Raw genomic sequence first — 19,480 nt, forward strand, 5'->3', positions numbered from 1 at the left:
CCTTTTATAAAAGCCAATCCATTTCTGGTATTTTGAAATAATGGCAGCATTAGCAAACCAGAACAGCATACTTCTAAAATGGCAGGTTCAGTTTTGGCAAGAACAACTGGATTTAGGTGTGGTAGTTGACAATACACAGCATCCTCAGAAAACTGAAATATGACTGCATAAGAATTAGGCATTATAGAATTTGGAGTTGAAAGAAATAGGTTTGAATTATGTCCATTCGTCCTAACTTCAAAGCTCACTCTTCCATTGCCAGGTATTGTGACTTTAAAAAACACTTAACTACCCACTCATCCATGCTGTTTCATTATTAACAAACTGAAAATAAAGAACATTCTGTCCAACTAGTTTCTTAGAGCAACTGTTGGAGTCTCAGCAGGTAAAGTGGACTTGATAATTTGCAAACTTCTAAGTAGGAAAAAGATTGTATTCTTCATTATTTGTTTTTCTCAGGGAAGGCCTTGGGCAATATTACCTAGATATATAATTGTCCTACTTTGCTAATGCTGCAGAATGCAAAACACCAGAGATGGATAGGCTTTTATAAAACAGGGGTTTATTTCGCTACACAGTTACAGTCTTAAGGCCACAAAGCGTCCAAGGTAACACATCAGCAATTGGGTATCTTCACCGAAGGATGGCCAATGGCGTCCGGAAAACCTCTGCTAGCTAGGAAGGCAGCCGGCGTCCGCTCCAAAGCTCTGGCCTCAAAACGGCTTTCTCCCAGGACGTTCCTCTCTAGCAAGCTTGCTCCTCCTCAAAATGCCACTCACAGCTGCACTCACTTCCCTCTCTTTGAGTCAGCTCACTTAAGGCCACAAAGCGTCCAAGGTAACACCTCAGCAAATCAGGTACCTTCACCGGAGGATGGACAATGGTGTCCGGAAAACCTCTGCTAACTAGGAAGGCAGCCGGTGTCCGCTCCAAAGCTCTGGCCTCAAAATGGCCTTCTCCCAGGACGTTCCTCTCTAGCAAGCTTGCTCCTCTTCAAAACATCACTCCCAGCTGCACTCCCTCCCCCCCCCCCCCGCAAGTCAGCTCATTTATATAGCTCCACTGATCAAGGCCCACCCTCAATGGGCGGGGCCACACCTCCATGGGAACATCCCATCAGAATCATTACCCACAGCTGAGTGGGGCACAGTCCAAGCAAATCTAACCAGCACCAAAACATCTATCCCACAAGACCACAAAGATAATGGTATATACTCAAACTGGCACATTCCACCCCCTGGACCCCAAAATGACATTATCTTTCCAAATACAAAATACATTCATTTCATCACAATATCACAAAAACTTAAATCATTTCAGTAACAAAAGTTAAGTACAAAATCCCATCAAAATCAATTTAGGCGTGGTCAGTCCTAAGGCATAATTCCTCTTTAGCTGTGGATCTGTGAACTTAGAACAAGTTATGTGCTCCCAATATACAAAGGAAAGACATTCATAGGATAAACATTTCCATTGCCATAAAGAGAAACAGTAAGGAAAACAGGGTTAACAGGACCAAAACAGTTCCTAAAACCCGCAGGACAAACTCCATTAGATTTCAATGTCTGAGAGTCATTTACAGAACAACGTTGCATCCATGGGCTTGAGAGAGCGGGAGCCTAACCCTTCCCAAGGGCCTTTTTGGCAGCTGTTTCCTCTCCAAATGCTTGGGTGAGTGCTCCAACATATCCACACATTGGGGAGACCACCTTCTTGGCCCCACCCTCCTCAAACATTGGGGCAGCTCCCGGATTCCTTTCCATCTCCAGGGCACACGCTCAACCCCTTCAGAACAGTGGGGTGGCAGCCAGGCTCTCCCCAATTCCCTGGAAATGTGCTCCACCCTCTTTGGGACCTGAGGTGGCAAAACTCTTCCAGAGCATCGAGGCGGAAAGCCCACCCTCGACCTCCAGGGCAAACTCACCCTTTCCATGCGTGCGGGCTGCTCCACTCTCCCAGCCCAAGGCCTCTTGACTCCAGACCTCAACCTCCATGGCTCTGTCTTTGAAGAAATTTTTCCTTTAATTTTTTCCTTGTCTGTCTCCTCCAGTCCAGACCAGCAATGGCTCTGTCTGTAAAGATCTCGCAAAAATTCTGTTGGCTTCGCATGAAGCATACAAGGGTCAAAGACATCAGACAATAGGACTTTCCACAAATCCTTTCTGGATAATTCCTTTTCCAATCTTGGCTTGTACTGAAATGGCGGCTGGGTTCCATGTTTGGTTACATCCTCATGTTGGGCTGTAGCTTCTGGGATTCCACCCCCTGGAAGCTCGTAATTTTCCAAGCCATCAGCTTCTGGTTTCTTTGAACCCAAGAGTTCAGTTCTAAGTTTATCTCTCTCTGCTCGTATTTTACTATAAGCTGCAAGGAGAAGCCAGGGTATCTCCTCCACATGTAGTCTGGAGATCTCCTCAGCTAAGTATTCCAGGTTGTTGCTTCCAGATTCTTCCTTCCATCTGACACCAGGACTCAATTTTGCCAAATTCTCTGCCACTTTAAAACAAGGATCGCCTTTCTTCCAGTTTACAACAACACATTCATCATTTCTGCTCAGGGCCTCATCAGAAGTATCTTTAGAGTCCACATTTCCATAAATAGTCTTGAAGTGGGGTCCCTTTCCCTTAATCCCAAAACATCTGCAAAGCAATAGTGTTGTGTAAACAGCATTAGGCCATGGGGCGGGGAGTGAGACTGAGCCTGTACCAGTTAAAGAAATCAAAACTTTACCGTTTAGGGGAGGCAAAGCTGTGGTTACACGCATCAGCCAAGCATAACCCTTTTAACAATAACTGCTCCAGGTCCAAGTAAAACTTTTTGTAACCCTTTAATAATCAATAGCTGCTCCAGTCCCAAGTGAAACTCTTTGTGAAATTGTTTCTGTGAAATTGTTTTGTATGATCAATAACTGCTCCAGTTCCAAGTGAAACTCTTTGTGTAATTGTTTTTGTGATCAAGAGCTAAACTGCCAACTCTGCTTCTGTTAGAATAGCTTGCTTGCTTGTGTTTCTAGGATACAGTTTCTGCCTATATAAGGCACCAGCGCACACAGGTGGGGGCTGCTTGCTGAACTCCCTGCGTGGAGTGAGAGACGGCAGCCGCCTGCTAGCTGGCTAATAAAAGGCTCTTTAAATTCTGTTTGGCTGTCTCGTACTTTACCTCGCAGGCACCGTAACAGTCTCTTTAAAGCAGTTTTGGCCTTTTCTATCAAGCTCCTCACAACTCTTCCAGAAACTCCCCATTATCCATTTAAAAAGCCATTCCAACATGTTTGGTATTTGCAAACTCAGCAGCAAAAGCACCCCACTTCTCTGGTACCAAAATCTGTCCTAGTTTGCTAATGCTGCAGAATGCAAAACACCAGAGATGGATAGGCTTTTATAAAACAGGGGTTTATTTCGCTACACAGTTACAGTCTTAAGGCCACAAAGCGTCCAAGGGTACCTTCACCGGAGGATGGCCAATGGCGTCCGGAAAACCTCTGCTAGCTAGGAAGGCAGCCGCCGTCTGCTCCAAAGCTCTGGCCTCAAAATGGCCTTCTCCCAGGACGTTCCTCTCTAGCAAGCTTGCTCCTCTTCAAAACATCACTCCCAGCTGCACTCCCTTTTCCTCCTCCCCAAGTCAGCTCATTTATATAGCTCCACTGATCAAGGCCCACCCTGAATGGGTAGGGTCACACCTCCATGGAAACATCCCATCAGAATCATTACCCACAGCTGAGTGGGGCACATTCCAAGCAAATCTAACCAGCACCAAAACGTCTATCCCACAAGACCACAAAGATAATGGCATTTGGGGGACACAATACACTCAAACCGGCACAATAATTTACCTGGAAAAAAGTGTAAGATGAAGAATATAGAAATCTGTAGACAAATATGTCAATCAGCATGTATAATACTTTCAGTAATGCATGTCAGCTGTTGTAAATATTCTATGGTTTTCATTTCAATTTTACTGGTTATTAAGTATTAACTCCAACGTAGTATTATTATGGAAGATTAAGAATATAGGAGTGTTTGGTATTTTGTCCCTTCTCAAGTCTTACCATCTGTTAACTTAGGCATGTCACTGAGCTTCATTCTAGTGACTACACTTTTTACCTCAGAGATAAATAACAACTTCTAAATATTCCATTGAAAAACTCAGTGTTTATTCTTTACCAAAGAATCCCTTGAAAATATTCTTTACTGGGCTTTTCCTGGCATCTCCTAAAATTCCCCTTTTTTAGATAATATTTTCTAATGTATAATTATTCTAGGGAAGTGAATTAAGCAACTTAATTGCATCAGACACAATTCACTCCAAATGGCCCGAGGGAAAAATAAACTTGATATACTTAGACATTGTCATTTCCTGGACAATGAGGAATCTTCTCTGAGCATTTGCACTTCCGATGGAATTTTCTCTGTCCTACCATCAGGAGCTGCATATTTCCACAGTCCGCTCACCATGAAGTGGGCCTTTTGGAATGCTGTCCTTGTCCTGGCCATCTCTGTGTGGGCTGCCTTTGCAATTGGTGAGTTACATACCCTTGCTCTGCCTACATTTCTGCAGTATATTCAGAATCACAGGAAAATTAGAGGTTGAAGTGTAAGTCCCCTTCAGTTTTATTTAATCCTAAATCCTCATGTTACAGATATAGAAACAGAGGCCCAGAGAATGAAAGGATTCACACAACTCTAATGATCATTAGTAACAAAGCTAGGACTTGAATCCAAATCTTCCAAATCCAAGACCTTGAACTTTTCAAAATTGTTGGTTACTGTCCAGGACATTCACACCTTAGAAATGTTCATTCCTGGAGTTTGTATATTTAATATCTCAAATCCATGAAGAACTGCATTAGACTCTGTGGAAGTAATATCAGATTTTATTCTAGTTAATGGATGGTCTTAGAGTAAGTGGTATTCATAGTTAACTGTAGGGTATGTCTGAAAACCTTAACACATTCTTCTTCCATTTGGCTCTGAAACTCTTTTACCTTCAATCTCTTACTCTCTATTGAGTCATTTCTTCACTTAAAACATTATTTTTCAAGCCTTGCACATCTTAAGAGGCTACTGTAATGAATAGGAAAATATTCCTCATGGTTCTCACATCTTATGAAAAAAACAGACAAACCAAAGTCTTCTCTCCCCTCCCCTTCCCTATTCAGTTTAATCCTGCTTGGAGACAACTAGATATACTTCCTCATCTTTCACCCAGTCTTCATCCCTATTCAAGACACTGCCCTGCTAATATAAATAGCCATCGGCATCAGCCTCCCTGCAAGCCCACTGTGTGACCTTTAGGCTGTGTCTTATGCCAGCCCTCCATGGTGAATATACTGTTACTCAAACAAAGTGGAATATTACATCTTTCTTGAAAATCACTCTGTACTTGGCCTCATTGTTGTCTGGCCTTATATTTTCCCATTTGATAGAACACCTCATATATCACATAAATCCATATTCCTCTCAAGTTTTCACACCAATGACCCTTCCTCAATGAAGTTTCTCATCATTATTTCCCCAAAATATTTCTTATATTCTCTTTAACTGTCCCCTTTGGCTTCAGTCTGACTTCCTCCAACCTATCATCTAAGCTGTTACAAGAATTGCCTTTTTTGGTACAAATCTTATCTTAGTTCTGCTGTGCTAAACACAAAGGTCTTTGTGATATGACTTTTACTATTATGCTAACTTTCTCAGAAGCCAATTATTTACATATTCAATCAGTGCATACTCTGTGCCAACCCTGACTGGAAACTAGTCTAGGCTTTGCTTATGTGGCAGGAATATTCAGTCCTTGGCCTCACAGTATGATTGGCTAATGGTGTGAGAGACAGATTATCATGGTCCAAACCAAGTGTTAACTCACATTTTCATAAATATTTTGAAAGGAAAGAACAGACCATTAAAAGAAGTAACAGTTGGGGGCGAGAATGGTGAATCTGGATTTGTTAGCCCAAGAAGACCTTTCTCAGAAAGATATATTTAAACAGAGAACTAGGCACAAGAAGACACCAGTGAGTCAGTCAGATGAAATGCAATCAAGCAGAGAGACCTCATTTCTGTAATGGTGGCATGAGAAATTCTGTCCACCAAACCACCTGTGCTGTTTTGATATATTATGTCCCCCAAAAGCCATGTTCTTTAATGCAATCTTGTGAGGGCAGACATTAATCTTTTGACTGTTTCCATGGAGATCTGACTCAATCAACTGTGGGTGAGACTTCTGATTAAATTATTTCCATGGAGATATGGACCCCACCCATTCAGGGTGGGTCTTAATTAAATCACTAGAGTCCTATAAGACAGTTTACAGTCAGAAGGAGCTCAGAGCAGCTGAGAAAGACTTTTGGAGAGACACTTGGGAACTGATTCTTAGAGATGTTCAAAGTTGTGAGGAGGTGCTAGCCCAGAGACTTTTGGGAGAATGCCATTTTGAAACCAGAACCCTGGAGCAAAGGATCAGCAGATGGCAGCCACATGCCTTCTCAGCTAACAAAGGTTTTCTGGATGCCATCAGCCATTCTTCAGTGAAGGTATCTTCTTGTTGATGACTTAGTTTGGACACTTTTATGGCCTTAGGACTGTAAACTTGTAACCAAATAAACCCCCTTTATAAAAACCAATCCATTTCTGGTATTTTGCATAATGGTAGCATTATCAAACTGGAACACTACCATACAGGTGAAAATTATTTTTTAAGAAGACAACAATTTAAAAATCTCTGGGAATTGTTTTAAGGGTATTCAGCAAATGAAAAATATTTATTCAAGAAAATCTCCTAAATCTCAGTAATAACAGTAAGAGTCTGTGGCATTTGAGCCATGACTCACCTTCTCCCTCCTCTGCCCACCTCTGCATGATGAAAGTTCCATTCATTGCAGGTATGGCCAATAAGATGGGGCTTTCTCTTCTTCTAGCTCCTAGTCAAGGGCAATGGTATCTTCTGGGATGTCCAGGCTGCCAACATTTATCAACCCACTCCACTTGCATTGCAGAGGCTAAATTCTAGGTGAGTGAGGCCAAGAAGTAGGGGCTCCCTTTCTCCACCCAGTGCCAACTTGCAGGGCAGAGGCTCTCTACCTGATGAGGCAGGATGAGAATAGTGGGTCTCTGATTGCCCTCATCTTAGTTTGCTTATAGAGTGGAGGTTCCATGATGGAAGAAGCAAGACAAGATGATCAGAGGCTACTGCCTCCGCCTAGTGCAGACCACTGTCCCTGCCTTCTGTACCAGAGCAATGGTGTAGAGATTATGCCCAGAGACCATAAAAACAGAGAGATTTGAAGCTCTTCCCCAGGAAACTGACTTTATCTGGAATAGAGTGTAGGGAAGGTCAAGTTTAAGGGTACTCTCAGAAAAAACAACAGAAAATTTGGGGATCTGCAATTAAGAGAAGGCAGGAAGCTCTATGAGAGCAAGTTAAATTGTAGGCTAGCTAGTTTACCAAAGAGAAACAGGGAATGAGTCAGTTAAAAAAGAGCCCCCTGCCAGGAGTCAGAGCAAACCTCAAAGACTTGCCTCAAAAACTTCCCTGAAAGGGGTCCAAAATTAATTGGATCAGACTGTGGAGCATTTTATGCCTCAGGGCATTATTGAAACAATAGAGTAATCAGCTGATAATCAGTGGCATTAACAGCTAGGTGTTACACCAAAAGAGGCAGACAGCTTGAAAGAAGATGGAGGAAAGACACAAAGAAAGCCCTGCTAAAACCACTGTCATCCCACGGTGACTGGACACCAAGGACACACCCTCTGAAGAGTGACATCAGAGGTTTCACACTGAAGGGGAACTAGACTACACTAAAATAGTTCAGCCAAGTAACTAAACAAATAAATAAGCAAAAAACAATAAGCCTCAGGGAGGGATGGGAGAAGCAGTCAGTCCAATTTTCAACAAAATATGAGACACAAAGAAAGAGGGAAGTAGGACTCATACACAGAAAGAAAAAAACAGATAACATAAACTGCCCATGAGAGGGCCCAGACATGAGCCTTAGCAGACAAAAACTTCAAAGCTGCTATTATAAATATGTTCAAGGAACTAAAGGAAACCATGCTTAAAGAAGTAAAGGAAGATATTATGCCAATGTCTCATAAACTAGAGAATAACAGTAAAGAGATAGAAATTATTTTTTTAATGGGAAATTGTGGACTTTAAAAGTACAATCTGAATAGGAGGAAGAATAATCAGCGAATTTGAAGAAACCATTGATACAATCCAAAGAATACAGAGAAAAAAATAATGGAGACAAGTGAACAGAGTCTCAGAGAAATGTGAAACATGAAAAGCATGAATATATGCATAACGAAGGTATCAGAAGGAGAATAGAAAGAGAAAGGAGGAGAAAAAATATTCAAAGATGTAACGGCTGAAAAATTCTAAAATTTGTTGGAAAACATTAATCTGCACCTAGGACTAAATCAAAGTGATTCACATGTAAACACATCATTATCAAACTTCTCAAAGACAGAGAAAATCTTGAAAGCAGCAAGATAGAAGTGAATTATCACATACAAATGATCCTCAGTAAGAGCTAAAACATATAACTCTTAGAAGAAAATATAGGAGTGAATTTGCATGACTGTGGGTCAGGAAAAGCTTTCCTAGACAAAAAAAAAAAAAAAAAAAAAGAAAAGAAAAGAAAAGAAAAGAAAGAAAAGCATAAATACATGAACTGGACTTCATCAAAATTTAAAATTTTAGTACTTCAAAAGATACCATCAAAGAAGTGAAAAGATCACCTGCAGAATGGAAAAATTATGTGTAAACATGTATCTATAACCAGTGTCCAGGATATATAAAGAACTCTTAAAATTCAATAATAACACGACAAATAACCCAATTTTTAAAAGTTGGCCAAGGATCTGTTTTAGTTTTCTAGGGTGCTCAAGCAAATACCATGAAATGTACCAACTTAAACAATGGGAATTTATTAGCTTACAGTTTTGAGGTTAAAAGAAAGTCCAAATCAAGGTGTCACAAGGCAATGCTTTCTCCCCAAAGACTGTGGCATCCTGGGGCTGGCTGCCGGTGATCCTGGGGTCCTTAGCTTGTCACATGGCAAGGCACATGGCAGCATCCCCTGGTACCTCCCTTCTCTTCTGGGTTCAGCTTCATACTTCCTGTGGCTTTCTCTCCTTCTGTCTGAATTTCATTCCACTTATATAGGACTCCAGTAATAGTATTAAGACCCACCCTGATTGAGATGGGCCACACCTTAACTGAAGTAACCTCATTTACAATGGGCTCACACCCACAGGAACAGATTACATTTCAGAACATGTTTTTCTGGGGTACATGCAGCTTTAAACTACCAGAGATCTAAATAGATATTTCTCAAAAGAATATTACAAATGGCCAATAAGCACATGAAAAGATGACCAACATCATTAGTCAAAGGGAAATGCAAATCAAAACCACAATGAGATTACCAGGTCACACTAGTAGGATGGCTATAATAATAATAATAATAAAAAAACAGATAATAACAAGTTTTAGCAAGGGGGAAAAATTGGAACCCTTTTACACTGCTGGTGAAAATGTAGAATGGTGCAGCTGCCTTGGAAAATATGGCATTCCTCAAAAAGTTACCAGCGATTCCACTCTTAGGTATATACCCAAGAGAAATGACAACACATGTCCATACAAAATCTTGTACACAAATGTTCACAGCAGCTTTATTCATAATAGCCCAAAGTGGAAACAACCCAAATGTTCATGAACCAATGAATGGATAAATAAAATGTGGTATGTACATACAATAGAATGTTATTCAGATATAAAAAAAATGAAGTACTGATAACGTGCTACCACATGGATAAACCTTGAAAACATTATGCCAAGTGAAAAAAGTCAATCACAATAAGACCACCTATTGTATGATTCGATTTATATGAAATGTCCAGAAAAGAAAGGCAAATCTATACAGTTAGATAGTAGGACTAGAGAGAGGGGACAGAATTTGGGGGAAATGGGAAGTGACTGCTAATGGATATGGGGTTTCCTTTTGGGTTGATGAAAATATAGTAAAACTGATTGTGGTGATGCTCTGTGAGTATATTAAGAAACACTGAACTGTATACTTTAGATGGATGAACTCTATGGTATATGAATTATATCTCAATAAAGCTTATATAAAATAGAATTGATGATATATGTTATGTTTATGTTATACACTTATATAAGACATATAATATAAAGATGATTTTATGTATGTGTATAAATAATTGAAAATACTCTTTTGGATCAATAATATGCAAGCTTTAATGAAACCCATCATCTTTTATCTTTCGAGGCATCTCAATAAAATTATTTCAGGGTAATTCATAATTTTGAATGTGCTTTGATGGAGTTTGGCACTTTCTGTCTGCTAACCAGTGCCTCCCTCCTCCTAGCTTTTTCCCCGAGGGCTATATGACAGAGGAACAACTCTTCCATATGTACTTATGTCTTCCAGACTTCCCTCTTCCTGTCACCTCTGAAGGGGCTCACCTAGAAAAGACAAAGGTGAGCTCTGCTTTCTTGGTTCCCAAAAATAGGAATAGGGAGAGAGACAGTTTCTCTGATAGCCCCAGCTATTTCTTCTTGGTGATGGCATGGGAATAATGCAACAATAAAATCTTGGTCATCACATGTGTGCAGCAAATTTTATATATTCTTGGGACAGCTTACCATGCATTATCTCAATCAGTTCATACAATTCTCCTGTGAGATACAGGGCAAGAATTTTGCCCCATTAAATGGATAAGGAGTCATGGCTCAAATTTAGGACTGTCCTATTCTGCAGTGGGAATTCTTTCCATGGTGAGGTACAAGACATACATCCTATGTCCCTCACACTTGGGCTCCATGATATAGTTTCTATCTTCTTCCTTCCACACTAAGCCTGCTATGACAAGTTTGAGTTTACCACTTCCTAAAGTGCCATATACTCATTAATACAAAGAATTCTAATCTTCAAAGGCATTTTTCTACTTTTTGCTCTCTGTAACCTAACAATCACATTTTGGAGTTGGCTGGGCAGGGATTTTCTTCCTAACGAATAATTTATAGCTCAGACTAGGGAGTACACAGACATATGACATGAGTGCCGGGGTCAAATACTAAGACTTCTGAAACCTGCTCTCCTAACTCTGGTCTGGTGCTCCTTATTCCATCCTCCTTCCCTACTACCATTGGTATTGGCGAAAGAACTTGGAAGAAGGCATCTGAAGCAGTGGTCTGTGTCTCACCTTCAGTTCGAATGCATCAAGAATATAAATAAGTGCTGGTTTTTGTCCTTCATCAAGCCAAGTGAACTCATATGTGGTAGTGACGAGGTTACCTACAGTGGTGAGTGCCATCTCTGCTCCCAAATCCTGTTCAGTCCTGATTTTATTCTCTCTTCTAAGTCAGGAGACTAAAGGTGGCCGAAATAGGAATGACCCCTTCAGAACACTTCCTATCTTGTCTGAGTTTTCCCTCCAGAGACTCTTAACTCCTTCACTATTTGCAACTCCATTCTGCCATCACTCCCAAATCGTACATGTGATCTTGCTCAGACAACGTAGAAACAGAAACCCACTGAGGTGAGGGCACTGTGCCTGGCCTGGACAGGGATCAAGTGAAATGAACTCAGTAGCAAGTAGCTACAGCATTCAGATCATGTGGCCAGAGAAGAGGGTTAGCTTCATCCCCACCCCATCCCCAACCCCTCAGGCCAAAGAATAATATCCAGAGGAAGAAGAGGAGGAGGAAACTGGATGAAGCATCTTCCCAGCTGTTGGCTTTTTGGTCCTTGAATAGATATTATTTTCTCCAACTTTTTTTAGTTTTCAGCCTGGCATGTTGTTTAGTATTAGACCCATCATATGTTAGACGTTTCATCCATTATTTACATTAGGTGCATTTTCCCCCATATATCACTCTATTGTTACCACCTTGTATTAGTATCATACATTTGTTATAACTCATGAAAGAGCATTCTTATACTTGTCCTATTACCTATAGTCCATCATCTACAATAAGGTTTGCTGTGCTGTACAGTCCTATGTTTTATCTTTTAGTTTTTATTCTAGTAATATATACATCCTAAAGATTTTTCTTTTAATCACATTCACCTATAGAGTCCAGTGCTGCTGATTACACTCACAATAAAGTGCTACCATCACCACCATCCATTTCCACACCTTTACCATCAGCCTCAATAGAAATTCTGTACAAGTTAAGCATCAACTCCCAATTCTCTAAACCAATCTATCTCCTGGAAACTTATATTCTAGATTCTAATTCTATGAACTTGCTTATTATAATTGGTTCATAACAATGAGATAATACAATATCTGTCCTTTGTCTGGCTTATTTCATTCAACATAATGCCCTCAAAGGTCATCCATGTTGTTGCATGCATCAGGACTTCATTCTTTTTCACAGCTGAATAATATTCCATCATACGTATATACCACATTTTGTTTATCCATTCATCAGTTGATGGACACTTGGGTTGTTTCCATCTTTTGACAATTGTGAATAATGCCACTATGGACATCAGTGAACAAACAAATTTCTGTTCAGGTCCCTGCTTTCAATTCTTCTGGATATATTCCTCGTAACATGATTGCCAGATCATATGGCAATTCTATACTTAGCTTCCTGAGGAACCACCAATCTGTCTTCCACATTGGCTGTGCCATTTTACATTTTACAATAGGAATGAATGAGTGTTCCTATTGTAGTTTTGATTTGCATTTCCCTAATAGCCAGTGATGTTGAGCATCTTTTCATGTGCTTTTTAGAAATCTGTACTTCCTCTTTGGGAAAATGTCTATTCAAGTCTTTTGCTCATTTTTTCATTGGGTTGTTTGTCTTTTTATTGTGAGTTGCAGGATTTCTTTATATATTCTGGATATTAAACCCTTATTGAATATTTGGTTTCCAAATATTTCCTCCCATAGGGTAGGTTGCCTTTTCACTTTCTTGACAAAGTCCTTTGAAGCACAAAAGTTTTTAATTTTGATGAAGCACAATTTATCTATTATTTCTTCTGTTGTTTATGCTTTTGGAATCATATCTAAGGATCTAGTCCTAAATCCAAGTCATGTAAGTTTATCCCAATGTTTTCTTCTAAGAGGTATAATTTTAGTTGTTATATTAAAGTCATTGATTCATTCTGAGTTAATTTTTGTATGTGGTAGTAAGTAGGTGTCCAATTTCATTTTTTGTATATTGATATCCAGTTGTCCCAGCACATTTGTTGAAGGAACTATTCTTTCCCCATTGAATGGTCTTGGCTCCTGTATAAAATCAACCGGACATAGATGTCTGGGTTTGGTTTTGGACTCTCAATTCTATTCCATTGGTCTATGTGTCTCTCCTTATGCTAATATCATACTCTTTTGATTACTCAAGCTTTGAAGTAAAGTTTTGAAATTAGGAAGTGTGAGTCCTCCAATTTAGTTCTTACTTTTCAAAATTGTTTTGGCTACTTAGGGCCCCTTTGGAATATGCAATTCCATATGATTTTTAGGATCAGCTTTTCCATTTCTGCAAGAAAGCCACTAAAATTTTGAAAGGGATTTCATTGAATATGTAGATCAATTTGGGGAGTATTGATATTTTAACAAAAAATATTAAGTCCTCCAATTCATGAACATGGGATATCTTTCCATTTATTTGGGTATTTTTAAAAATATCTTTCAGCAATGTTTTGTTGTTTTCAGGGCACAAGTCTTTCTCTTCCTTAGTTAAGTTTATTCCTAGATATTTAATTCTTTTTGATGCCATTTTAAATGGAATTGTTTTCTCAATTTCACTTTTGGATTGTTCTTTGCTGGTGTATAGAGGCACACTGATTTTTTATATGTTGATCTTGTACCCCCAATTTTGCTGTATTTGTTTATTAGCTCTAATATTTGTGTGTGTATTCTTTGAGATTTTCAATATATAGGATCATGTCATCTTTGAACAGAGATAATTTTTCTTCTTCATTTGCAATTTAGATGCCTTTTATTTCTTTTTCTTGCCTAATTATTCTGACCAGAACTTTCAGTACAATGTTGAATAGCAGTGAAAGCAAGCTATTTTCTTGTTCCTGATCTTGGAGGGAAAGCTTTGGGTTTTTCACCACTGAGTATGATGTTAGCTGTGATTTTTTTTTTTTTTTTTAAATTTCCTTTACCATGTTAAAGAACTTCCCTCTATTCCTGGTTTTCTGAGTGTTTTTTCTTTATTATTATTTTTATTAAAAGATGTTGCATTTTTTTAAACACCTTTTTCTGCATCGAGAGAATTATGAGTTTTTCCCTTCATTTTATTAAAAAAGGTGTATTACATTGGGTGAGTTTTGCATGTTGAGCCACAAAAGATATTGGTCTTTAGTTTTCTTTTCTTTTAATGTCTTTATCTGGTTTTGGTACCTGGATAATGCTGGCCTCACAGAATGAGTTACAAAGTGCTCCCTCCTCTTCTATTTTTTTGGAAGAGTTTGAACAGGATTGGTGTTAATTCTTTTCTGAATGTTTGGTAAAATTCATCAGTGAAGTCATCTGGTCCTGAAATTTTCTTTGTTGGTAGGTTTTTGATTACTGATTCAATCTCTTTACTCGTAGGTCTATTCAGATTTTCTATTTTTTATTGAGTTGGTTTTGATAATTTATGTGTTTCTAAGAATTTTTCCATTTCATCTACTTTATCTAATTTGTTGGTGTACAATTATTCATAATATTCCCTTATAATCCTTTTTATTTCTATAAGGTCAGTAGTAATGTCTCCACTTTCATCAAATACATATTTTTAACTTTAAGGCATAGTCTCCTGCTAATATTTTGTATTCTACTTGAATTTTCAAAGATATTTTTGAACTTTCTATTTTTGATTTCAGGCTGAGTATGTCTTATACATTCAATTTCTCTGACAAATAAAGGTTCATATGATATATATTTCTAAATATTTGTTAAGAATAAGAATTTACTATTAGCATAAGGTTTCTTTTTTAAGCATAACCAGAGTATCAAGTAAAATTTAGCCATATTTTGTTACAAACCACCAGAGCAAAAATGATCATTTCAAAATGTACTTTCTTTCAGATATCAAGGGTTTAACATAACTAAAGTGCACGATGGACCATGTGTAAGTAGAATTACTTTTATTTTTCATTTTTAGGGATAAACCAGATACAGTTTAGAGCCACTATTATAGAAGGTTTTAAATTTCTTTATTAAAACATTTCAGTTATACAAAAAAGGGAAAATAGTTTGATGAACCCACATGTCCATCAGATAGATTCAATAAATTACTTAGTTTTTGCCACATTTCCTTCCTCTATTCATTTTACCCAGTTTTTTCTTTGTTGAAGTATCTTAATGCAAGTCTCAGACATCACGTCCTTTCACCATTTCATACTTCAGAGAGCACTCTAAGAAATCTGGACATTTCCTTACACACCCACACGCTGTACTTATACCCAATCAGTTCCTTGTCATCATATACTACATTATTCACATTAAAAATTTCCCAACCATCTAAAAAATGCCTTTTTACATTTGATTTAACAGAGCATTTTAAGCTAAAAGTCTTGATTATGGTGCTGTCATTCATTATCAGAAAATACTTTTAATTTAAAAATTTTCTCTGTAGACTTAGTAGATGCCACATAGACTTTGTGCTGAACCTCATGAACTTATTAAAAAAGCCTCACTCGAGCCTGCATTCAGAGGCCATGTTCTCCTACTTTAGAAACAACTGCATTAATCTGGTTATCCAGTTTTCCATTCAACAGCCGCCAAGAAAAGACTGTTGATGGGAGGGTAGGGCTTTATGCACTACAAGGAAATATACAACAACAGCATGTAGGAATAACATCCAATGTGGGAGGCAGCAAAGCCACAAGTGGGGGGAATTCTGTGATCCTAAATTGACAGCAGGATGAGTTTATTCATTGCTCTGTCAGAGCATTTTGAAACCTTACCAGAGCAGAACATTAGAACAATTTTCCCAAACAATGGGAAAAAATAAAAAGTATATGAAATACATAAAATTTCTTCCACACCACTTAAAATTTATGAATGTAAACATATATTTAAGTAGTATTTCCATCCATAACTCTTGAAAAAATTCCAATTCAGCCTTCAAATATCAATTTGAGTTGCTATTCTCTACAGTATTACTTGTTCATGTAGCGATGGCCTACTGAAAGCAACCTGTATTTGGATTTTCTATATTTTTCCTTGAAAAGCATGGCTAGTGGGTTAATTTCTCCCCATTGCCCTGAGGGAAGAAATGAATTTTGGCCCGATAATGCAGCAGAAAGAGAAATCTATTCCACCATTTCTCTTGTCATTTGTCTTGTCTGGTTGGGGAGTATGTGAAGAAAAAGGACCATGAGAACTTACTACAGTAATTTCCTTGGTAGAGGGGAATATATATATATTGATTCATTCACATCAGTAGGGGCAAAAAAAGATGAGTATGGCTCTTAAGTTAAGGGCAACCACTCTATGGGCAAAACCATAAAGTGTAACTTTTCAACCTGCAAAAGAATGAGGAAAGTGGTAGAAAATGCAAAAAAAAGGGGGGGGGGGAATACCAAATAAAAAGAAACCATAATATAACAGCAATTATAGTAAATATACATAGGCTATACTCAATGGATTAAAATACAGATATTATCAGAATAGATAAAGAGAAAGAAAATACAACAAAATGTTGCCTATAGAGACACATTTAATACAAAATGACACAGAAAAAAATAGACAATAAATGTATGCAACCAGGCATAAACAGTCAACATTAAACAAAAAGAAAGCTGAAAAAAAAAAAATACCTTATCTCTGATAGAACAGAATTTAAGACCAAAAGTCATAATGGGTGTAAAGTTGCATATATAGTCAAAAGATTCAATAGACGAAATAGATTCATTCTGAACATATTCGAATCTAACAGAACTGAAAAAGAAATAGATCAGTCAACACTTCTAGTTAGAGATTATACTGTTGTTCTGTCAAGGGCTGAAGGATCAAGCAAATGAGTAAGAAAAGCATCAACAGTGCAAATAATCAAGGTGATAAACTCGATGCATTAAAGCCCACACATTCCAGAAGAGAAAAGTGGTCCACATATTTTATGAGTCTCATGTACTATTAATTTCAAAACCAAATGAATAAAAGTGAGAAAAATTGAGTGCAGATGAAAAAGTCTAAATAAAATATTATCAATAAAATCCAAGAGTATTAAAATTAATACATAACCATCAAATAAGGATTATGTAAAAATGGCTCAGTATCAGAAAATTCATCAATATAATTTTCCATGCTAACAGACTAAAGGAAAATAATCACATGATTTCTCAATTAAAAGGAAAAGATACTTGATAAAGTTCAACACCTATTTTTAATAAAAAGTATCAAACTAGAACTAAATGGGAACCTCTGGAAGTGGGTAAAAGATTGCATAAAGAAAAAACTAGAAGAAACATTTTCCTTAATATAGAAATTTTAGAAGTCTTCCTTTTGAGTTTAGGAATAAGACATAGATGCTGTTTAACACAGTACCAGAGAGCCTGGGCTACAATGTATACTTAAAGAGAGAGAGAAGTAAAAGGGATGAGAATGACAGCATGGTAGAGACTGCTAAGTGTCCACCCTAATTTAATCTTCAAGGCCAGCTACATAACTTGTGGAAACCAATGAAAAATGAAAATATGAGGACCTCTGTTCAAAAACCAAGAAAAAAAGGTGCCATTAAAGGTACTAAAGCTTTCTATTATATAAAGCTTTCTTCTATGTTCTCCCCCTCTGTCTCTCTGTCTCTTCTAACCCTGTCATAGTGTTTTATACTTGCAATTTAATGTTATTCTAAGAAACCAAAAATTAAAATTTCAAATTATTAGCCTGAATCAAATAAATGAGAGCATTTGATATGTTTGCAGAACCACTGAAATTATACAGTTTGTATTTCATAACCTATATGTGTATGTGTGTTTTTTCTTTTTAATTCATTTTATTGAGATATTTGTATGTGTGTTTTTATTTCATTTCTTGGTACATGCAGATTCTACAAACACTCTCTACCTTTAACTTACTGATACATAAGGAAGGACTGCAAGGAAAAGGAACTATAGGTTGCCCTATCTTCCCTTTCCTTCTATGTTATAATTTTTGGTGTAAGTGGTTGGCTAATATAGGAAAGAACATGAATAAGAAAGAATAAGGTAGGATTCCTTGGTTGTTCAAGTTTCTTAGAATACCACTGTCTTCTTTCCTGTATTCCAAGTAAGTGCTGATTTGAATGGAAAGCATGGCCTCCCAGGGTTGCCAGTGCCCCAGTTAGTCACAGACGTAACACTCACATCATGGACTCTGAGTCCAGCTGAATTTCCACGTGAGTCCACATGATTCTGAGTTCATGGAGCACTGTGAATGCTATATGCAAATAGAGTGGCAAGGAATAGCAGACACAAACTGTATCTACTCTGCTCAGGCACATGCTCCGTTGTCCCACTGGACTTCACTTACAAAACACAAGTTCAGAGATAAAATTATCAAGAATTTTAAGATAGCAACAGCCAAGAATTAAACTTCCATGTGAGGTTGTTCTGAGCACAGAGCTCCGTGCAACTGCACAGGCTGCAGGCCCATAAAGCTGGTTATGCCAATCTGCCTTCCTCCTGGGCTCATAACTAGAATACATTTTTCAGCTTCCCATGAAGTGAAGTGGAAGTGAGAGCACCATTTCTGGGCCAGTATCTTTGAGCAAGCAGGTGTGCCTTCTCCAAACTGCCTCTCCCTTTCCACACTTGGGACCTGAATGTGACAAACTGGCTTCAATCATATAGATGGTGAAAAGGCCTAAGGGGAGGCTGAGACCACAGCAGTGAAGCCACGGCATCCCTGAATCAACTGCTCAGAATAGAGCTCCCTCCAACGCAAAGCACCTGCTCCAGGGACTAATACATGAGGAAGAAATAAACTTTTATTTTATTTGAGTCTTTGCATTTCTGTTACTGTTTGCTAGATGTCACTTTGGCCTACCAAGGACAAAACAAAAATACTATAATCATCAATCTAGAGGTGGGCTGAATCACAAACTATAACACTATTAAAGGTGGGTTGAAATTCTGCTGGATGCAAGATCAACCTAAAAAATCAATAATATCCCCCTTCAGCATTAACACCCAATTACAAAAGTAAAATAAAATATATTATTCAAAATAGAAGCAAAAACTATGACGTATCTGGAAATTAACCATATAACAATACTGAAGACCTCCAAGAGGAAAACTTTAAAACTCAACCAACAGATATCTAAGATCATCTGAATAAATGGAGAGACAATCCATGTCCCTGGATTGTTTAACTTAAGTATTATGAGTATACCAGTTTTCCCCAAACCATTCTATAAATTCATTAATTCCCAATCAATATTCCAGGTGAATTAAAGATCTCTGATAAATAAAGGACACTGTGGATAAGTCAGCAGACAGCTGACAGATGGCGGGAGATTTAGCCAT

General features: G+C 38.0%; 1 protein-coding gene across 1 annotated transcript; it reads left to right on the forward strand.

The window, feature by feature from the left end:
- Nucleotides 1–4,452: 4,452 nt before the first annotated feature.
- SPINK8 (serine peptidase inhibitor Kazal type 8 (putative)) lies at nucleotides 4,453–15,135 on the forward strand. The gene is made up of 4 exons (XM_037826193.1): nucleotides 4,453–4,519; nucleotides 10,481–10,503; nucleotides 11,235–11,356; nucleotides 15,060–15,135. Exons 1-4 carry the CDS (start codon nucleotides 4,453–4,455, stop codon nucleotides 15,133–15,135), a joined length of 288 nt encoding a protein of 95 aa, XP_037682121.1.
- Nucleotides 15,136–19,480: the final 4,345 nt, after the last annotated feature.

The sequence above is a fragment of the Choloepus didactylus genome, chromosome 1 (genome assembly GCF_015220235.1).
Source record: "Choloepus didactylus isolate mChoDid1 chromosome 1, mChoDid1.pri, whole genome shotgun sequence".
Classification (NCBI taxonomy): Eukaryota; Metazoa; Chordata; class Mammalia; order Pilosa; family Megalonychidae; genus Choloepus; species Choloepus didactylus.